The sequence below is a fragment of the Cherax quadricarinatus genome, chromosome 78 (genome assembly GCF_038502225.1).
Source record: "Cherax quadricarinatus isolate ZL_2023a chromosome 78, ASM3850222v1, whole genome shotgun sequence".
Classification (NCBI taxonomy): domain Eukaryota; kingdom Metazoa; phylum Arthropoda; class Malacostraca; order Decapoda; family Parastacidae; genus Cherax; species Cherax quadricarinatus.
Window position 1 is genome coordinate 8166165 of NC_091369.1, and position 14868 is coordinate 8181032.

The following is a 14868-nucleotide window of genomic DNA, read 5'->3' on the forward strand; positions in this document are numbered from 1 at the left end:
GCTAACACTCCAACAGCTCGTCAGGTCCCAAATACCATTTGTCTCCATTCACTCCTATCTAACACGCTCATGCACACTTGCTGGAAGTCCAAACCCCTCGCTCACAACACCTCCTTTACCCCCTCCCTCCAACCTTTACGAGGACGACCCCTACCCTGCCTTCCTTCCCCTACAGATTTATACACTCTCCATGTCATTCTACTTTGATCCATTCTCTCTAAATGACCAAACCACCTCAACAAACTCTCTTCAGCCCTCTGACTAATACTTTTATTAACTCCACACCTTCTCCTAATTTCCACACTCCGAATTTTCTGCATAATATTTACACCACACATTGCCCTCAGACAGGACATCTCCACTGTCTTCAACCGCCTCCTCACTGCTGCATTCACAACCCAAGCTTCACACCCATATAAGAGTGTTGGTACTACTATACTTTCATGCATTCCCTTCTTTGCCTCCATAGATACTGTTTATCATATATTTTTTCATTTTAACACAACGGCTGTGTCCCATCAAGGCAGGGTGACCTGTAAAAGAAGATACTTTCATAAAGTTTTGCTTCTTTTTCTTCTTCTTTCAACAAACTGGCTGTATCCCACCCAAGCAGGGTGGCAAAAAAAGAAAAACAAATGTTTCTCTTTTTAACTCTAGTAATGTATACAGGAGAAAGGGTTACTAGCCCCTGAAGATGGGATAGAAAGTTCTTGAATAAGGTCCTTATTTATTGTGCATCTTGAATAAGGTGGTTTGACTACTCAGTCATATCTCTTTAAATTTTGCCCTAGCTTCATTAAGTTTGATGTAAGAATATCCCTACAAAAAAGAGAGATTTTTATGTGGCAAATCCTGTGAGTACAGTATGAACAAAGACCTATGATTGATTTTCAATTTAGGTCATGTGCCATGCTAAAATACAATGGAAGGCCGCAGCACTCCCTCAACAAAGTGGTGTAGTACCAAAGGTAGCAACTAAAGATGTCATCAGTATGAGGGAGTGTCTGTACTGTACATTATCTGGAAAGGTAGTCATCGTAAGTTTAATAGTATTCAGAGGGAAAAAATGTATATGCATGTCCTTAGTTTCCACTTAAATAATAGCATTCATAAGTTATGAGTCACATTCAGTTTCTTTTTATTTGTTCAGCACTGTTTGATGAATGAAATGACACCATAATCAAACAGTTGCTTCTGCTCTCCACTTGCCCTACTAGTGTCATTGTACATAATTTTTTACCTAAATTAACAGTATTTCAAAGTGATATTGTTTATACATTGTTAGTGTGGATAACCTAATGATGACTTGAAATCCATGAATTGGTTATTGATTGTTATATTGAAATGCAGACTTATTGCAAACTAGTTTGTAAACATTTAATCGGCAAAATTCCATATTTAGTGGTGTATTTCTGAAAACCGTTGTTTTGATGACAGAGAGAGGCTCTGAGTATGGTGGACAGATGGATGCTGAGTCAACTAGCATATGCTGTGAAAGAGTGCAACATTGCCTTTGAAGAATTCAACTTTCCAAGAGCCACCACAGCTCTGTACAATCTTTGGTGGTACCAGATATGTGATGTGTACCTGGTGAGTAAACAATTTAATATATGTATAAATTATATTTGTACCCTTTTGGCCAGTTTTAATTTTAGTTAAAAGGTTAATGTTGGCTATGCCATACATGGGTGACAGTTATTGTTTCAAATAGAAAATGAACATCAGACTGGACAAGAGAGTTTGCAGGGTTATTATATTGAATTCTTAAGATATTTTTCAGGTGTATCTTGCAATTTTATGGAAGTGAAAGTGGGTAAAGTAAAAAAGGAGTGTCCCCCTTTCCTCTGTTTATGGCTTTTGTCCATAGTATCACTGACACTGTAGTGTCAGTGAGACTATAATGTTCCAGTAAATACTGTAATGTATAAATTATATTTGTACCCTTTTGGCCAGTTTTAATTTTAGTTAAAAGGTTAATGTTGGCTATGCCATACATGGGTGACAGTTATTGTTTCAAATAGAAAATGAACATCAGACTGGACAAGAGAGTTTGCAGGGTTATTATATTGAATTCTTAAGATATTTTTCAGGTGTATCTTGCAATTTTATGGAAGTGAAAGTGGGTAAAGTAAAAAAGGAGTGTCCCCCTTTCCTCTGTTTATGGCTTTTGTCCATAGTATCACTGACACTGTAGTGTCAGTGAGACTATAATGTTCCAGTAAATACTGTAATGTTCTCCCAAAAATTTTTGTCTTTAGCCCTTTCAGGGTTCAGACTCCTTATCTCAGACTTGCTCTCAGGGTCGAAGAAATTAAAAAGAATATATATTTTTCTCATGAAATGATAGAGAATATTTTTCCAAATGCAATGAAACCAAAAGTACAAAGTTTGATGGAAAACTTATTGGTCTCGGCAAGATTTTTGCATCAGTGATTTTGCTCGCTTTGAGCCCTATATTTTGACCAATTCCACTGTTCCAGTCGCCTAAACTCATAGCTATTTCACTAATATTCCTTCTATTTTATCAACTGAATACATGTACAAGAAACTGCCCGTTTACCTATTTCAACTACCAAATAAAGTGATCATAAATAAGTACACCTACCATCCGACTTACGACCGAGTTCGGTTCTGAGAAACCGGTCGTAAGTCGAAATGGTCGTAAGTCGAACTTTACTACTGAATATCAACAAAACATTTTTGTAATGACTTTATTTTATTGTTTTATTTTGGTATTTCAGGTTTTACTTTACTTTTTATGCTGTTAGTACTGTATTTTATACTGTAAGGTTTAGGATAAACACTGTGTACAACACAAATAGTTGTTTATTTCCCAAAAATTTTGCATAAAAAACACGGTCGTAAGTCGAGCAGGTCGTAAGTCGGATGGTAGGTGTAATTGGGCCAATTTCATACAAAATTTAAAAATTGCTAATTTAAAAATAGGGTCCAGAATAAAAATGTATACATTCCTGGCACTAAAAAAATTTCCTCTGTTCATTAGTTATGTCCCCAGGCCTCTCTTATATTACACTTGCTTTCCATTTTGAATTTTTATTCACATAAAAAATAGAAGATTTACTGTTATGCAGAATACTGCATTATTTAAATAATTGTATAAATAATATCGGTGCACTCCTAAATGCATATTAGACTGGCCAGTTGGACGTGTATTAGATGATTGATGTCATATTTGTACTCTGGATTATCAGCAAAAATCAAACATTTCTGCTACTTTGAGCTCAATTTCAAGATACTTTCACTCCTGAAACCAATCAAAATCATCTCAATTTCTGTAAGATATCTTCCATTCTATCAATTGAGACCAAGAAACTGAGAATACAACCATAAAAATCAAACAAAATACACTGCAAATTCACTGTTTTAAGCCAAAATCACAATTGCATTTTTTCCCACTATACACTGCTTGCTGTGGGTTTTTTATATGGTGCACACCTACTGCATAGACCCATTCTCTCGTCTCTAGGCCCAAATTTACCTCTCACGGCTTATCTGAGTGAGCTGAGTTCATGGCGTAGAACTACAGGACCAACCCTGGCTTCAAAGCCAGGGGACCGACCCTGAAAGGGTTAACTTCTTGGCTTTTCTTCCTTCTTTCTCATTTCTTATTGAGGCAGTCCTATTACTTCCCACTTACTGTTATTTTACTTACATCTTTCAGTGAGTGTTGACTATCACATTTGCAATATCCAAACCAGAAATAGAATTAAATGATTTGTGTTTTTTAATGGGTTTTCTTAATACTTGATAATACTGTATCTGCAGTACCCAGGTGTGAAAGGTTGGAATTATTTCGTTTTGGAATGAGACATCATTGATATAAATGTATACAATACATTGTGTATAGATTAAGAGTGCAAGATTTGAAGTAGTTAGTGTGTGCTACTAATTTTTGTCCTCATGTATCTGTATTAGTTAACACATTTTAATGTTTCAGGAATGCCTAAAACCTGTCATGTATTCAGAAAATGAAGAAGCAAAGGAGCTAAGCTGCAATGTTCTCTACACAGCTGTGTATGTGGGTTTGGCACTAATTTCTCCCTTCATGCCATATCTGTCTGAAGAACTGTTCCAGCGTCTCCCATCACGCACTGCAAATCAGCCACCATCAATATGTGTCACACCATATCCAGAACCTGAGGAGGTACACTGCACTTTTTTTTTTTAGTATCTATACTGTTGAAGGGTCGCCTTTCATCAAATGTGATATCAAATAATATTCAAAAGCACCAAGCCAAATGTAAACTGCTAACCTTAAAATTCGAGGAGAGATGCACTTTTTTTTTGCACTCTCATCAAGCTTCTTGATGTTAAATATTGTCCAAGTAATCTTCCTTCATGTTTTTTTAAAGAAATTAAAAGATATATGAATTTGTTTCTTTTCAGTATGAAATGTTCCTTGATAAAGATGTTGATGAGAAGTTCAGATTTGGACAGAAAGTCATCAGTGAGGTGAGGTCGGCCAAGGCAAAATATGACATACCTCACAAAACTAAAATTGAACGTAAGTTGGCCTCTAGACATTTTACATAAAAATATTTTAACTGTTTGTACCCTTCAATGGGTGGTGCTCCAATGCTGGTGAATGGCTCTTGATTCAAGGAATTATCACTACCTTTGCTTTCTTTGGATAAAATCTAATTACCTCCTCTATTGATGGTTATTGTTAAGCATTATTGACAATGCAATGCCACCTGGTGGCCTCCTTTTATTCTTCATAACATTAATAATTGAATATTTTTTCCTCACTCTTGTCCTGTTTGTTTAAATCCCTTCTGTCTCATTATATGTGCTTCCTGTTTCATTATTGTTTGTCCATACATTGGCTTCACACTATAAGCGGCAACTGTATTACTTTATAAAAGTGTAATATGACATTCTTTAAAAAAATAATTTACTCTTTCAAGATCAGTTTTTCAGTAGTTATTTACTTTTAATAATGTATGTAAAAAGGAAAATGCATTTTAAAGTGTTTACTTTTCAATTTTCAGTAACCCTCCAATCAGAGAATCATGAAAATAGAGCCACTCTGGAATCTCTCATACAGGATATTACCACATTGTCAGCCGCATCGAATGTCAGGGTATCAACAGAAAAGCCAAAAGGATCTGTCCCTACCCTTATTAATGCTGAGACTGTAGCCTGGATGAAACTGCAGGTAAAAAATTCTGAAAAACATGGTTTAATGAATGATTGCAAGCTTTCATAAAAATTATATGGATGAAATCAATTCCTCTGATTTTTTAGACACTTCAGTATAATTATTTTTCTTGCTAATTTTTCTCCTTTTATATTGGGAAAGGGATAAATTATACAGTATTTAAAAAAAAAAAAACTATACCTGTAGGAGGGTCATAAGGTGCTTTGTTAGAAAGGAGTGTATTCAGTAGGGGGGTATAGTTAAAAGTTAGTGTGAGCGCAAAATTAGTCATTTTACTCTTTTTTTTTTTTTTTTTTCAACAAGTCGGCCGTCTCCCACCGAGGCAGGGTGACCCAAAAAATAAAGAAAATCCCCAAAAAGAAAATACTTTCATCATCATTCAACACTTTCACCACACTCGCACATTATCACTGTTTTTGCAGAGGTGCTCAGAATACAACAGTCTAGAAGCATACACATATAAAGATACACAACATATCCCTCCAAACTGCCAATATCCCAAACCCCTCCTTTAAAGTGCAGGCATTGTACTTCCCATTTCCAGGACTCAAGTCCGACTATATGAAAATAACCGGTTTCCCTGAATCCCTTCACTAAATATTACCCTGCTCACACTCCAACAGATCATCAGGTCCCAAGTACCATTCGTCTCCATTCACTCCTATCTAACATGCTCACGCACGCTTGCTGGAAGTCCAAGCCCCTTACCCACAAAACCTCCTTTACCCCCTCTCTCCAACCCTTTCGAGGACGACCCCTACCCCGCCTTCCTTCCCCTATAGATTTATATGCTTTCCATGTCATTCTACTTTGATCCATTCTCTCTAAATGAAAAGAAAATAGAAGAAAACCCAGAGGGATGTGTGTATATATATATGCTTGTACATGTATGTGTAGTGTGACCTAAGTGTAAGTAGAAGTAGCAAGACGTACCTGAAACCTTGATATTTATGAGACAGAAAAATGGACACCAGCAATCCTACCATCATGTAAAACAATTACAGGCTTTCGTTTTACATTCACTTGGCAGGACGGTAGTACCTCCCTGGGCGGTTGCTGTCTACCAACCTACTACCTATAATATATATATATATATATATATATATTTTTTTTTTTTTTTTTTTAACAAGTCGGCCGTCTCCCACCGAGGCAGGGTGACCCAAAAAAGAAAGAAAACAATTTTCTTCTTCTTATTCTTTTTAGTAATCTTTACAGGAAAAGGGGTTACTAGCCCATTGTTCCCGGCATTTTAGTTGACTTTTACAACACGCATGGCTTACGGAGGAAAGATTCTTATTCCACTTCCCCATGGATATAAAAGGAAAAGTAATAAGACCAAGAACTATTAAGATAAAATCAAAGAAAACTCAGATGAGTGTGTATAAATAAACGTGTACATGTATGTGTAGTGTGACCTAAGTGTAAGTAGAAGTAGCAAGACATACCTGTAATCTTGCATATTTATGAGACAGACAAAAGACACCAGCAATCCTACCATCATGTAAAACAATTACAGGCTTTTGTTTTACATTCACTTGGCAGGACGGTAGTACCTCCCTGGATGGTTGCTGTCTACCAACCTACTACCTATATTATATATATATATTTTTTTTTTTTTTTTTCAACAAGTCGGTCGTCTCCCACTGAGGCAGGGTGACCCAAAAAAGAAAGAAAATCCCCAAAAAGAAAATACATTCATCATCATTCAACACTTTCACCACACTCACACATTATCACTACTTTTGCAGAGGTGCTCAGAATACAACAGTTTAGAAGCATATACGTATAAAGATACACAACATATCAGTCCAAACTGCCAATATCCCAAACCACTCCTTTAAAGTGCAGGCATTGTACTTCCCATTTCCAGGACTCAAGTCCATCTATATGAAAATAACCGGTTTCCCTGAATCCCTTCACTAAATATTACCCTGCTCACACTCCAACAGATCGTCAGGTCCCAAGTATCATTTGTCTCCATTCACTCCTATCTAACACGCTCATGCACGCTTGCTGGAAGTCCAAGCCCCTCGCCCACAAAACCTCCTTTACCCCCTCTTTCCAACCCTTTCGAGGACGACCCCTACCCCTCTTTCCTTCCCCTATAGATTTATATGCTTTCCATGTCATTCTATTTTGATCCATTCTCTCTAAATGACCAAACCACCTCAACAACCCCTCTTCTGCCCTCTGACTAATGCTTTTATTAACTCCACACCTTCTCCTAATTTCCACACTCCGAATTTTCTGCATAATATTTACACCACACATTGCCCTTAGACAGGACATCTCCACTGCCTCCAACCATCTCCTCACTGCTGCATTTACCACCCAAGCTTCACATCCATATAAGAGTGTTGGTACTACTATACTTTCATACATTCCCTTCTTTGCCTCCATAGATAACGTTTTTTGACTCCACATATACCTCAACGCACCACTCACCTTTTTTCCCTCATCAATTCTATGATTAACCTCATCCTTCATAAATCCATCCGCCGACACGTCAACTCCCAAGTATCTGAAAACATTCACTTCTTCCATACTCCTCCTCCCCAATTTGATATCCAATTTTTCTTTATCTAAATCATTTGATACCCTCATCACCTTACTCTTTTCTATGTTCACTTTCAACTTTCTACTTTTACACACATTCTCAAACTCATCCACTAACCTTTGGAATTTTTCTTTAGAATCTCCCATAAGCACAGTATCATCAGCAAAAAGTAACTGTGTCAATTCCCATTTTGAAATTGATTCCCCATAATTTAATCCCACCCCTCTCCCGAACACCCTAGCATTTACTTCTTTTACAACCCCATCTATAAATATATTAAACAACCATGGTGACATTACACATCCCTGTCTAAGACCTACTTTTACCGGGAAGTATTCTCCCTCTCTTCTACACACCCTAACCTGAGCCTCACTATCCTCATAAAAGCTCTTTACAGCATTTAGTAACTTACCACCTATTCCATAAACTTGCAACATCTGCCACATTGCTCCTCTATCCACTCTATCATATGCCTTTTCTAAATCCATAAATGCAATAAAAACTTCCCTACCTTTATCTAAATACTGTTCACATATATGCTTCAAAGTAAACACTTGATCTACACATCCCCTACCCACTCTGAAGCCTCCTTGCTCATCCGCAATTCTACATTCTGTCTTACCTCTAATTCTTTCAGTTATAACCCTACCGTATACTTTTCCTGGTATACTCAGTAAACTTATTCCTCTATAATTTTTACAATCTCTTTTGTCCCCTTTCCCTTTATATAAAGGGACTATACATGCTCTCCGCCAATCCCTAGGTACCTTCACCTCTTTCATACATTTATTAAACAAAAGTACCAACCACTCCAACATATATATATGTGTATATATATATATATATATATATATATATATATATATATATATATATATATATATATATATATATATATATATATATATATATATACACACACACACACACACACACACACACACACACACACACACACACACACACACACACACACACACACACACACACACACACACACACACACACACACACACACACACACACACACACACACACACGTACGTACGTTATCTATGGAGGCAAAGAAGGGAATGTATGAAAGTATAGTAGTACCAACACTTTTATATGGGTGTGAAGCTTGGGTGGTAAATGCAGCAGCGAGGAGATGGTTAGAGGCAGTGGAGATGTCCTGTTTAAGGGCAATGTGTGGTGTAAATATTATGCAGAAAATTCGGAGTGTGGAAATTAGGAGAAGGTGTGGAGTTAATATATTACCCTGCTCACACTCCAACAGCCTCTTCAAGGGGGGCTCCTTGTTGTGGTGAAGAGGCTCTTGGTCTGAGGAATTAGACCTGTCGGTCTCCTTCCTCAGACCGAACCTAATTACCCCCCAATCCCCCCTTCCCTATCCCATCCTCCCCTTTTTCCTTTCCTCCTCCTCCTCCCCACCCCTCCCTTTTGCCCTTCCTCTTTTTGGCCTTTGGGATTTCTCCCACAGGCGCGCTAGTTCCTAGGTAGGGGAAAGGATACCGGGGTCCATCCCATTCCATTGAGGTTCTTGGCGGTGGCGTAGTTTGCCGTGGAATCTGGATCACCTGGGGATGTCCTGATCCCTCTCCAGTATCCCTGAGTGTAGCTTTGGGTGTCTTTCGGGCGACAGGTGTATCTCTGGAAGCCACCTTTTGGATTCCGGGGGTGGTGGCTGAAGGAGGTATGCTTTGTGGCGGATATCCGGCCGCCCTCTCTTTTGTCCACCGAGGTAGCTCGGCAGATGTGAGGTTGCTATCCCGGATTGCTGGTTTACTGGCATGAAGGGTAGGGTATGGCACGGGTTCCATGCTGCATCTGCGCTACTAGCGGTGCTGAGGTCCTCTTGGGCGCGGAGGGAGATTTCCGGCCCTTTCATTCCTCCTGGGAACTATTCCTCCCTGCTCCCCCCTTTTTTTATTCTTTTTTTTTTATTTTTATTTTCTTTTTTTTTTTTCTTAAAAACAAAAAGCAAAGGAGTAACCTAACCATGGAGAACCCAATCCATGAACCCACTACCCCCGGGCCCCTTCTTGATACCGCACCCCATTCTGACCCTGCCTTGTTTTTAGACCACTCTTCGGACACTCCTGATGCCCCTGTACCTCTTGCTGGTGCTGTTTCCTCACCCGCTTCAGGTACCGGGGCTTCGACTGACTCCTTCGATTTGTCTGACCTCCGCTCTCCTTTGACTATGCTTCCGGCCTCTCCCTCTACGGTACGGCAATTTTCGAATCGCCAGCCCGTTTCACGACGGACCAACTCCGGTCCTACTCCTAAACGCCAACGTCAATCTCCTGATGATGTTCCTTCGTTACCTTCCCATTCTACTCGGAAAAGACCGACACGTCATGCACTCCCTCTCCACGCTCAGTTTCGGACCACACAATGGACTAAATTCTTTACTTTAAGACCGACTTCTTCTGCCTATCTTTCTGACCATAGTATTGGCAAAGCGCTCCTGCGTCATGTTGGTAGAGATATTTCATTTCATGCTCTCAAGAGCGGTACGCACATCGTCACTGTCCAGAATGCTACCCAAGCTCATGATCTTTCTCTCCTTTCACATATCGATACTACTCCTATCACTATTGAAAAACATCTTTCTCTCAATTCTTGTAGTGGTACTGTCATTCTGCCCCATACCATAGTCCAACAGAATTTCCAGTCATGTGGCAATGACATTCTCGAACAGCTGAAACTCCAGGATCTCCCAATCCTCAAAGTCGACACTTATGTCCTTCCTGCCCATGGGCGGAGACGTTACCCTTGCAATGTGGCTTGATTAACTTTCGACAGCCGAGAACCCCCGTCCTCTGTTTATGTCGCGGGACATAGGTTACAAGTTCGAAAGGTGATCCCTACACTGCAACAGTGTAGAAATTGCTGCCGTTTTGGTCACCCAGCGAAATATTGCAGATCTATAGCCAAATGCCCAGTCTGTGGTGCCGACGACCATTCTAATACATCTTGCAGTCAACCTCCATCTTGCCTTAATTGTAATGAAGCTCACCCTTCGTACTCCCGCCGTTGCCAGGTCTACTTAAATGAGCATGAAATCCGTTGCCTCAAAGAGGCAGAAGGTCTCCCTTATGCTATGGCAGTTACTCATCTCCGCCTCCAAGGAAGACTACCCCGTGTTTCTTATTCTCGTGTTTCAAAACATCCCCCCACTTCTGGGGTCCCATCTTCTGCAGCCTCCTCTGTTGTTACCCCTCCCATAGCCACTCCGGCATCTAATCCTTTTGCTGTCCTTGGCTCTGATGTCCCGACTACAACTCAGTCTGTTCTCACATCTTCGCGTCCTTCCTCACAAGCCCCAGTATCGACAAGACCTCGTACGACACCTTATATCAATCGCCCCTCTACTTCTCAGAAGTCCAAAATATCCACATTGCTCAAACCTTCTTTACCCCTTCCTTCCCTTCTTCCACCTCCATACTTTACCTTTCCAGTCTCTGTGCCCAGTTCTTCCCCTCTCTCTGGCTCTATTACAAGTGTGGAGGTTCACCCTCCTCTTCATACTATGCCTTCCACCCCCGTCCCCTCCCAAGTTTCTCCCTCTTCTGCCACCTCCCAGGTTTCTGCCTCTTCTGTCTCCCCCCCACACTTCATCTCCAGTCCCCTACACTCTTTCGTCCCCCTCTACTTTGGTACAGTCCATTACTGTCCCAATCTTTACTCACCCTCCTCCTCCTACCTCCAATATGGTCTCCCATACATCTTTGAATTCAGAAACACTTGAAGCCATTTCAGAATATATTGCAGAGACTAAACCTTCAATGGACACTGATTCACCTCCTGTTCCTTCTCTTCCCTCTCCTCCATCTTCACAACTCCATTCTTCGCAACGCTCCGTTCCTTCGCTGCTTGAACGTCTTCCAATGCCACCACACGTTGACTTTTCTAACCCCTCTAGTCCGTAGGTGCCCTTCCCTATGGATTCCTGGTATTTTCTTCATTGCCAATCATGGCCTATTTACAGTGGAATATCCGCGGCCTCAGGGGTAATCGGGGTGAGCTTCAGATGTTGCTTTCCAGGTTTTCCCCTGTTGGTGCTTGCTTACAAGAACCAAAATTACACTCAGCTGTTTTCCAACCTATCTCAGGCTATAATTTATTGTATTCTTCGGATCCTTTCTCAGATGGGACCTTTAATGAAAGTGCCCTTCTTCTACGCAATGATATTCCGTACTGTCAACTATTTGTCCACACCTCGCTGCATTACACTGCAGCCCGTATCCACTTGAATAAGTGGTTTACAATATGTTCTTTATATCTCTCTCCTTCTCGAGCATTTTCTATCCCAGATTTTGCCTTTCTAGTTTCATCCTTACCACCACCACTTCTGTTACTTGGTGATTTTAATGCCCACCATTTCCTCTGGGGGGTCTCATTGTGACTCACGTGGCATCCAGTTGGAGGCTTTTCTCGCCTCTCACCCCCTCCATGTTTTAAATACGGGTACTCCCACCCATTTTGATCCTCGTACTCATACTCTATCTTGCATCGATCTATCAGTCTGCTCTTCCTCCACTGCACTAGACTTCACCTGGTCTGTTCTACCGGACTTACATGACAGCAATCATTTTCCAATCATTCTTACTTCTTCATATTCTCCACCTTTCCGTAGCCCTTGCTGGCAATTTGATCGGGCAAATTGGGACCTTTACTCGCAACTCACTGCTTTTAGTGAGGTTCCTTCTTCATCCTCCATTGATGAGCTCCTACACCTCTTCTCAACGTCAGTTTATACCGCAGCTTCTCATTCTATACCCCAAACCTCAGGCAGGCATTCTCAGAAGTGCGTGCCTTGGTGGTCTCCTGCTTGTGCTCATGCAGTACATTTGAAATGTGCTGCATGGGGCAGGTACTGATACAATAGAACCAATGAGAGACTTCTTGATTTTAAGCAGAAGCGTGCGATCGCTCGCCGTGTCATCCGTGATGCTAAACGCACTTGCTGGCGAGACTATGTTTCCACCATCACCTCTGCTTCCTCTATGAGTGCAGTCTGGAAAAAAGTGAGGAAATTGAGTGGTAAATACTCTCCTGACCCGGCTCCTGTTCTACGGGTCGCCGGTATTGATGTAGCAAACCCTCTTGACGTTGCCATTGAAATTGGCACTCATCTGGTCCGTATTTCCCGGGGGCTCCATCTATGCCCCTCGTTTCTTTCCTCAAAGTCTGCCAGAGAGTTAGTACCCTTGGACTTTTCTTCTCTCAGAGAAGAACAGTATAATGTGCCTTTTACACTTCAGGAACTGGAGGCAACACTCTCAGCTTGCCGATCATCGGCAGCTGGGCCTGACGACATTCATATTCGTATGTTACAACATTTACATCAGTCAGCCCTTGTAGTCCTCTTACACCTCTTCAATCTTATTTGGGCACAAGGAGTTCTTCCCTAGCTGTGGAAATCTGCCATTGTTCTCCCTTTCCGCAAGCCGGGTACTTCAGGACATGATGCCTCCCACTATCGTCCCATCGCTCTTACTAGTGCAGTTTGCAAAGTGATGGAACGTCTGGTAAATCGACGTTTAATGTGGTATTTAGAGACACACAACAGTCTCTCCGCTAGTCAATATGGCTTTCGTAAGGGCCGTTCTACCATAGACCCCTTACTACGCTTGGATACGTATGTTCGTAATGCCTTTGCGAATAATCACTCAGTTATTGCCATATTTTTTGACCTTGAGAAGGCATATGACACAACTTGGAGGTATAATATTTTGGCCCAAGCCCACTCCTTAGGCCTCCGAGGCAATCTACCATCCTTCCTTAAGAACTTTTTAACTGACAGACACTTCCGTGTTCGAGTCAATAATGTGCTTTCCCCGGACTTCGTCCAAGCTGAAGGTGTCCCTCAGGGATGTGTTCTGAGCACAACACTTTTTCTCCTTGCTATAAATGATTTGGCCTCTGTTCTTCCACCCAATATTTGGTCATCACTCTATGTTGATGACTTTGCTATTGCTTGTGCAGGCGCTGACTGTCATCTCATTGCAGTTTCTCTCCAGCATGCGGTCGACTGTGTTTCCACTTGGGCCACCACGCATGGGTTTAAATTTTCCAGTACCAAAACTCACCAAATTACTTTCACTAGACGCTCTGTCATCTCCAATCATCCTTTGTATCTCTATGGCTCCCGTATCCCCGAACGTGATACAGTCAGGTTTCTAGGCCTTCTCTTTGACCGTAGGTTATCCTGGAAACCTCACATTACCTCTCTGAAGGGAACTTGTCACAGCCGGCTAAACCTTCTTAAAACCCTTGCTCATCTTTCCTGGGGAGCTGATCGTTGAACTCTGGTTCGCCTACATTCAGCCCTCGTTTTATCGAAACTCGATTATGGTGACCAGATTTATTCAGCGGCCTCTCCTGCTACTCTCTCTAGCCCTAACCCCATCCATCACCAAGGATTACGTTTATGCCTTGGTGCTTTTCGCTCTTCCCCTGTTGAGAGCCTCTATGCAGAAGCGAATGTTCCATCCTTGTCTGATCGCCGTGATGCCCATTACCTTTGCTACTATGTACACTCTCACGATCTCCACAATCCTTCCATTTATAGAATGGTCACTGATATTAGTAGACATTCTTTATTTGTTCGCCGCCCCTGTTTGCTCCGTCCCTTTTCTCTTCGCCTACATTCGCTCGTCTTCCCTTCAGTTACCACCTTTATATGTTCATGTAGCATCTCACTTTTCCCTACCCCCCTGGGAAGTTCCAGCTGTTCGGGTCTGTTCTTTCTCACTCCCTTGCTCAAAAGCCCAACTGCCTACGGTGGCTTCCCGCTCTTTTTCTTGATCACTTCCACACTCATTCTCATGCCATCGCTGTGTACACAGATGGCTCTAAGTCTTCAGACGGCGTCGGATTCGCAGCAGTGTTTCCGGACAGCGTCATGCGGGGGCATTTACTATCTTCGGCTAGCATTTTTGCTGCTGAATTGTATGCCATTCTTGCAGCACTTATTCGTATCGCATCTATGCCTGTGTCATCATTTGTGGTAGTCTCAGACTCCCTTAGTGCTCTACAGGCTATACGAAAATTTGATACATCTCACCCCCTAGTTCTCCGTATCCAACTTTGGCTACGCCGTATCTCTACCAAGCATAAA

The 14868-nt window shown here is 41.3% G+C and overlaps 1 protein-coding gene across 2 annotated transcripts in view; it reads left to right on the plus strand.

The window, feature by feature from the left end:
* The window catches only part of ValRS (Valyl-tRNA synthetase), a 29135-nt gene extending 23875 nt beyond the window's left edge, over nt 1-5260 (plus strand). For both annotated transcript variants that reach the window (XM_070101657.1, XM_070101658.1), the window contains 4 exons: nt 1438-1590; nt 3959-4165; nt 4408-4525; nt 5013-5260. In XM_070101657.1, coding sequence (XP_069957758.1) covers nt 1438-1590; nt 3959-4165; nt 4408-4525; nt 5013-5230 — 696 coding nt within the window. In that variant the 3' untranslated portion in view covers nt 5231-5260. The remainder of the gene's footprint in view (nt 1-1437; nt 1591-3958; nt 4166-4407; nt 4526-5012) is intronic.
* The last annotated feature ends 9608 nt before the right edge of the window (nt 5261-14868 follow it).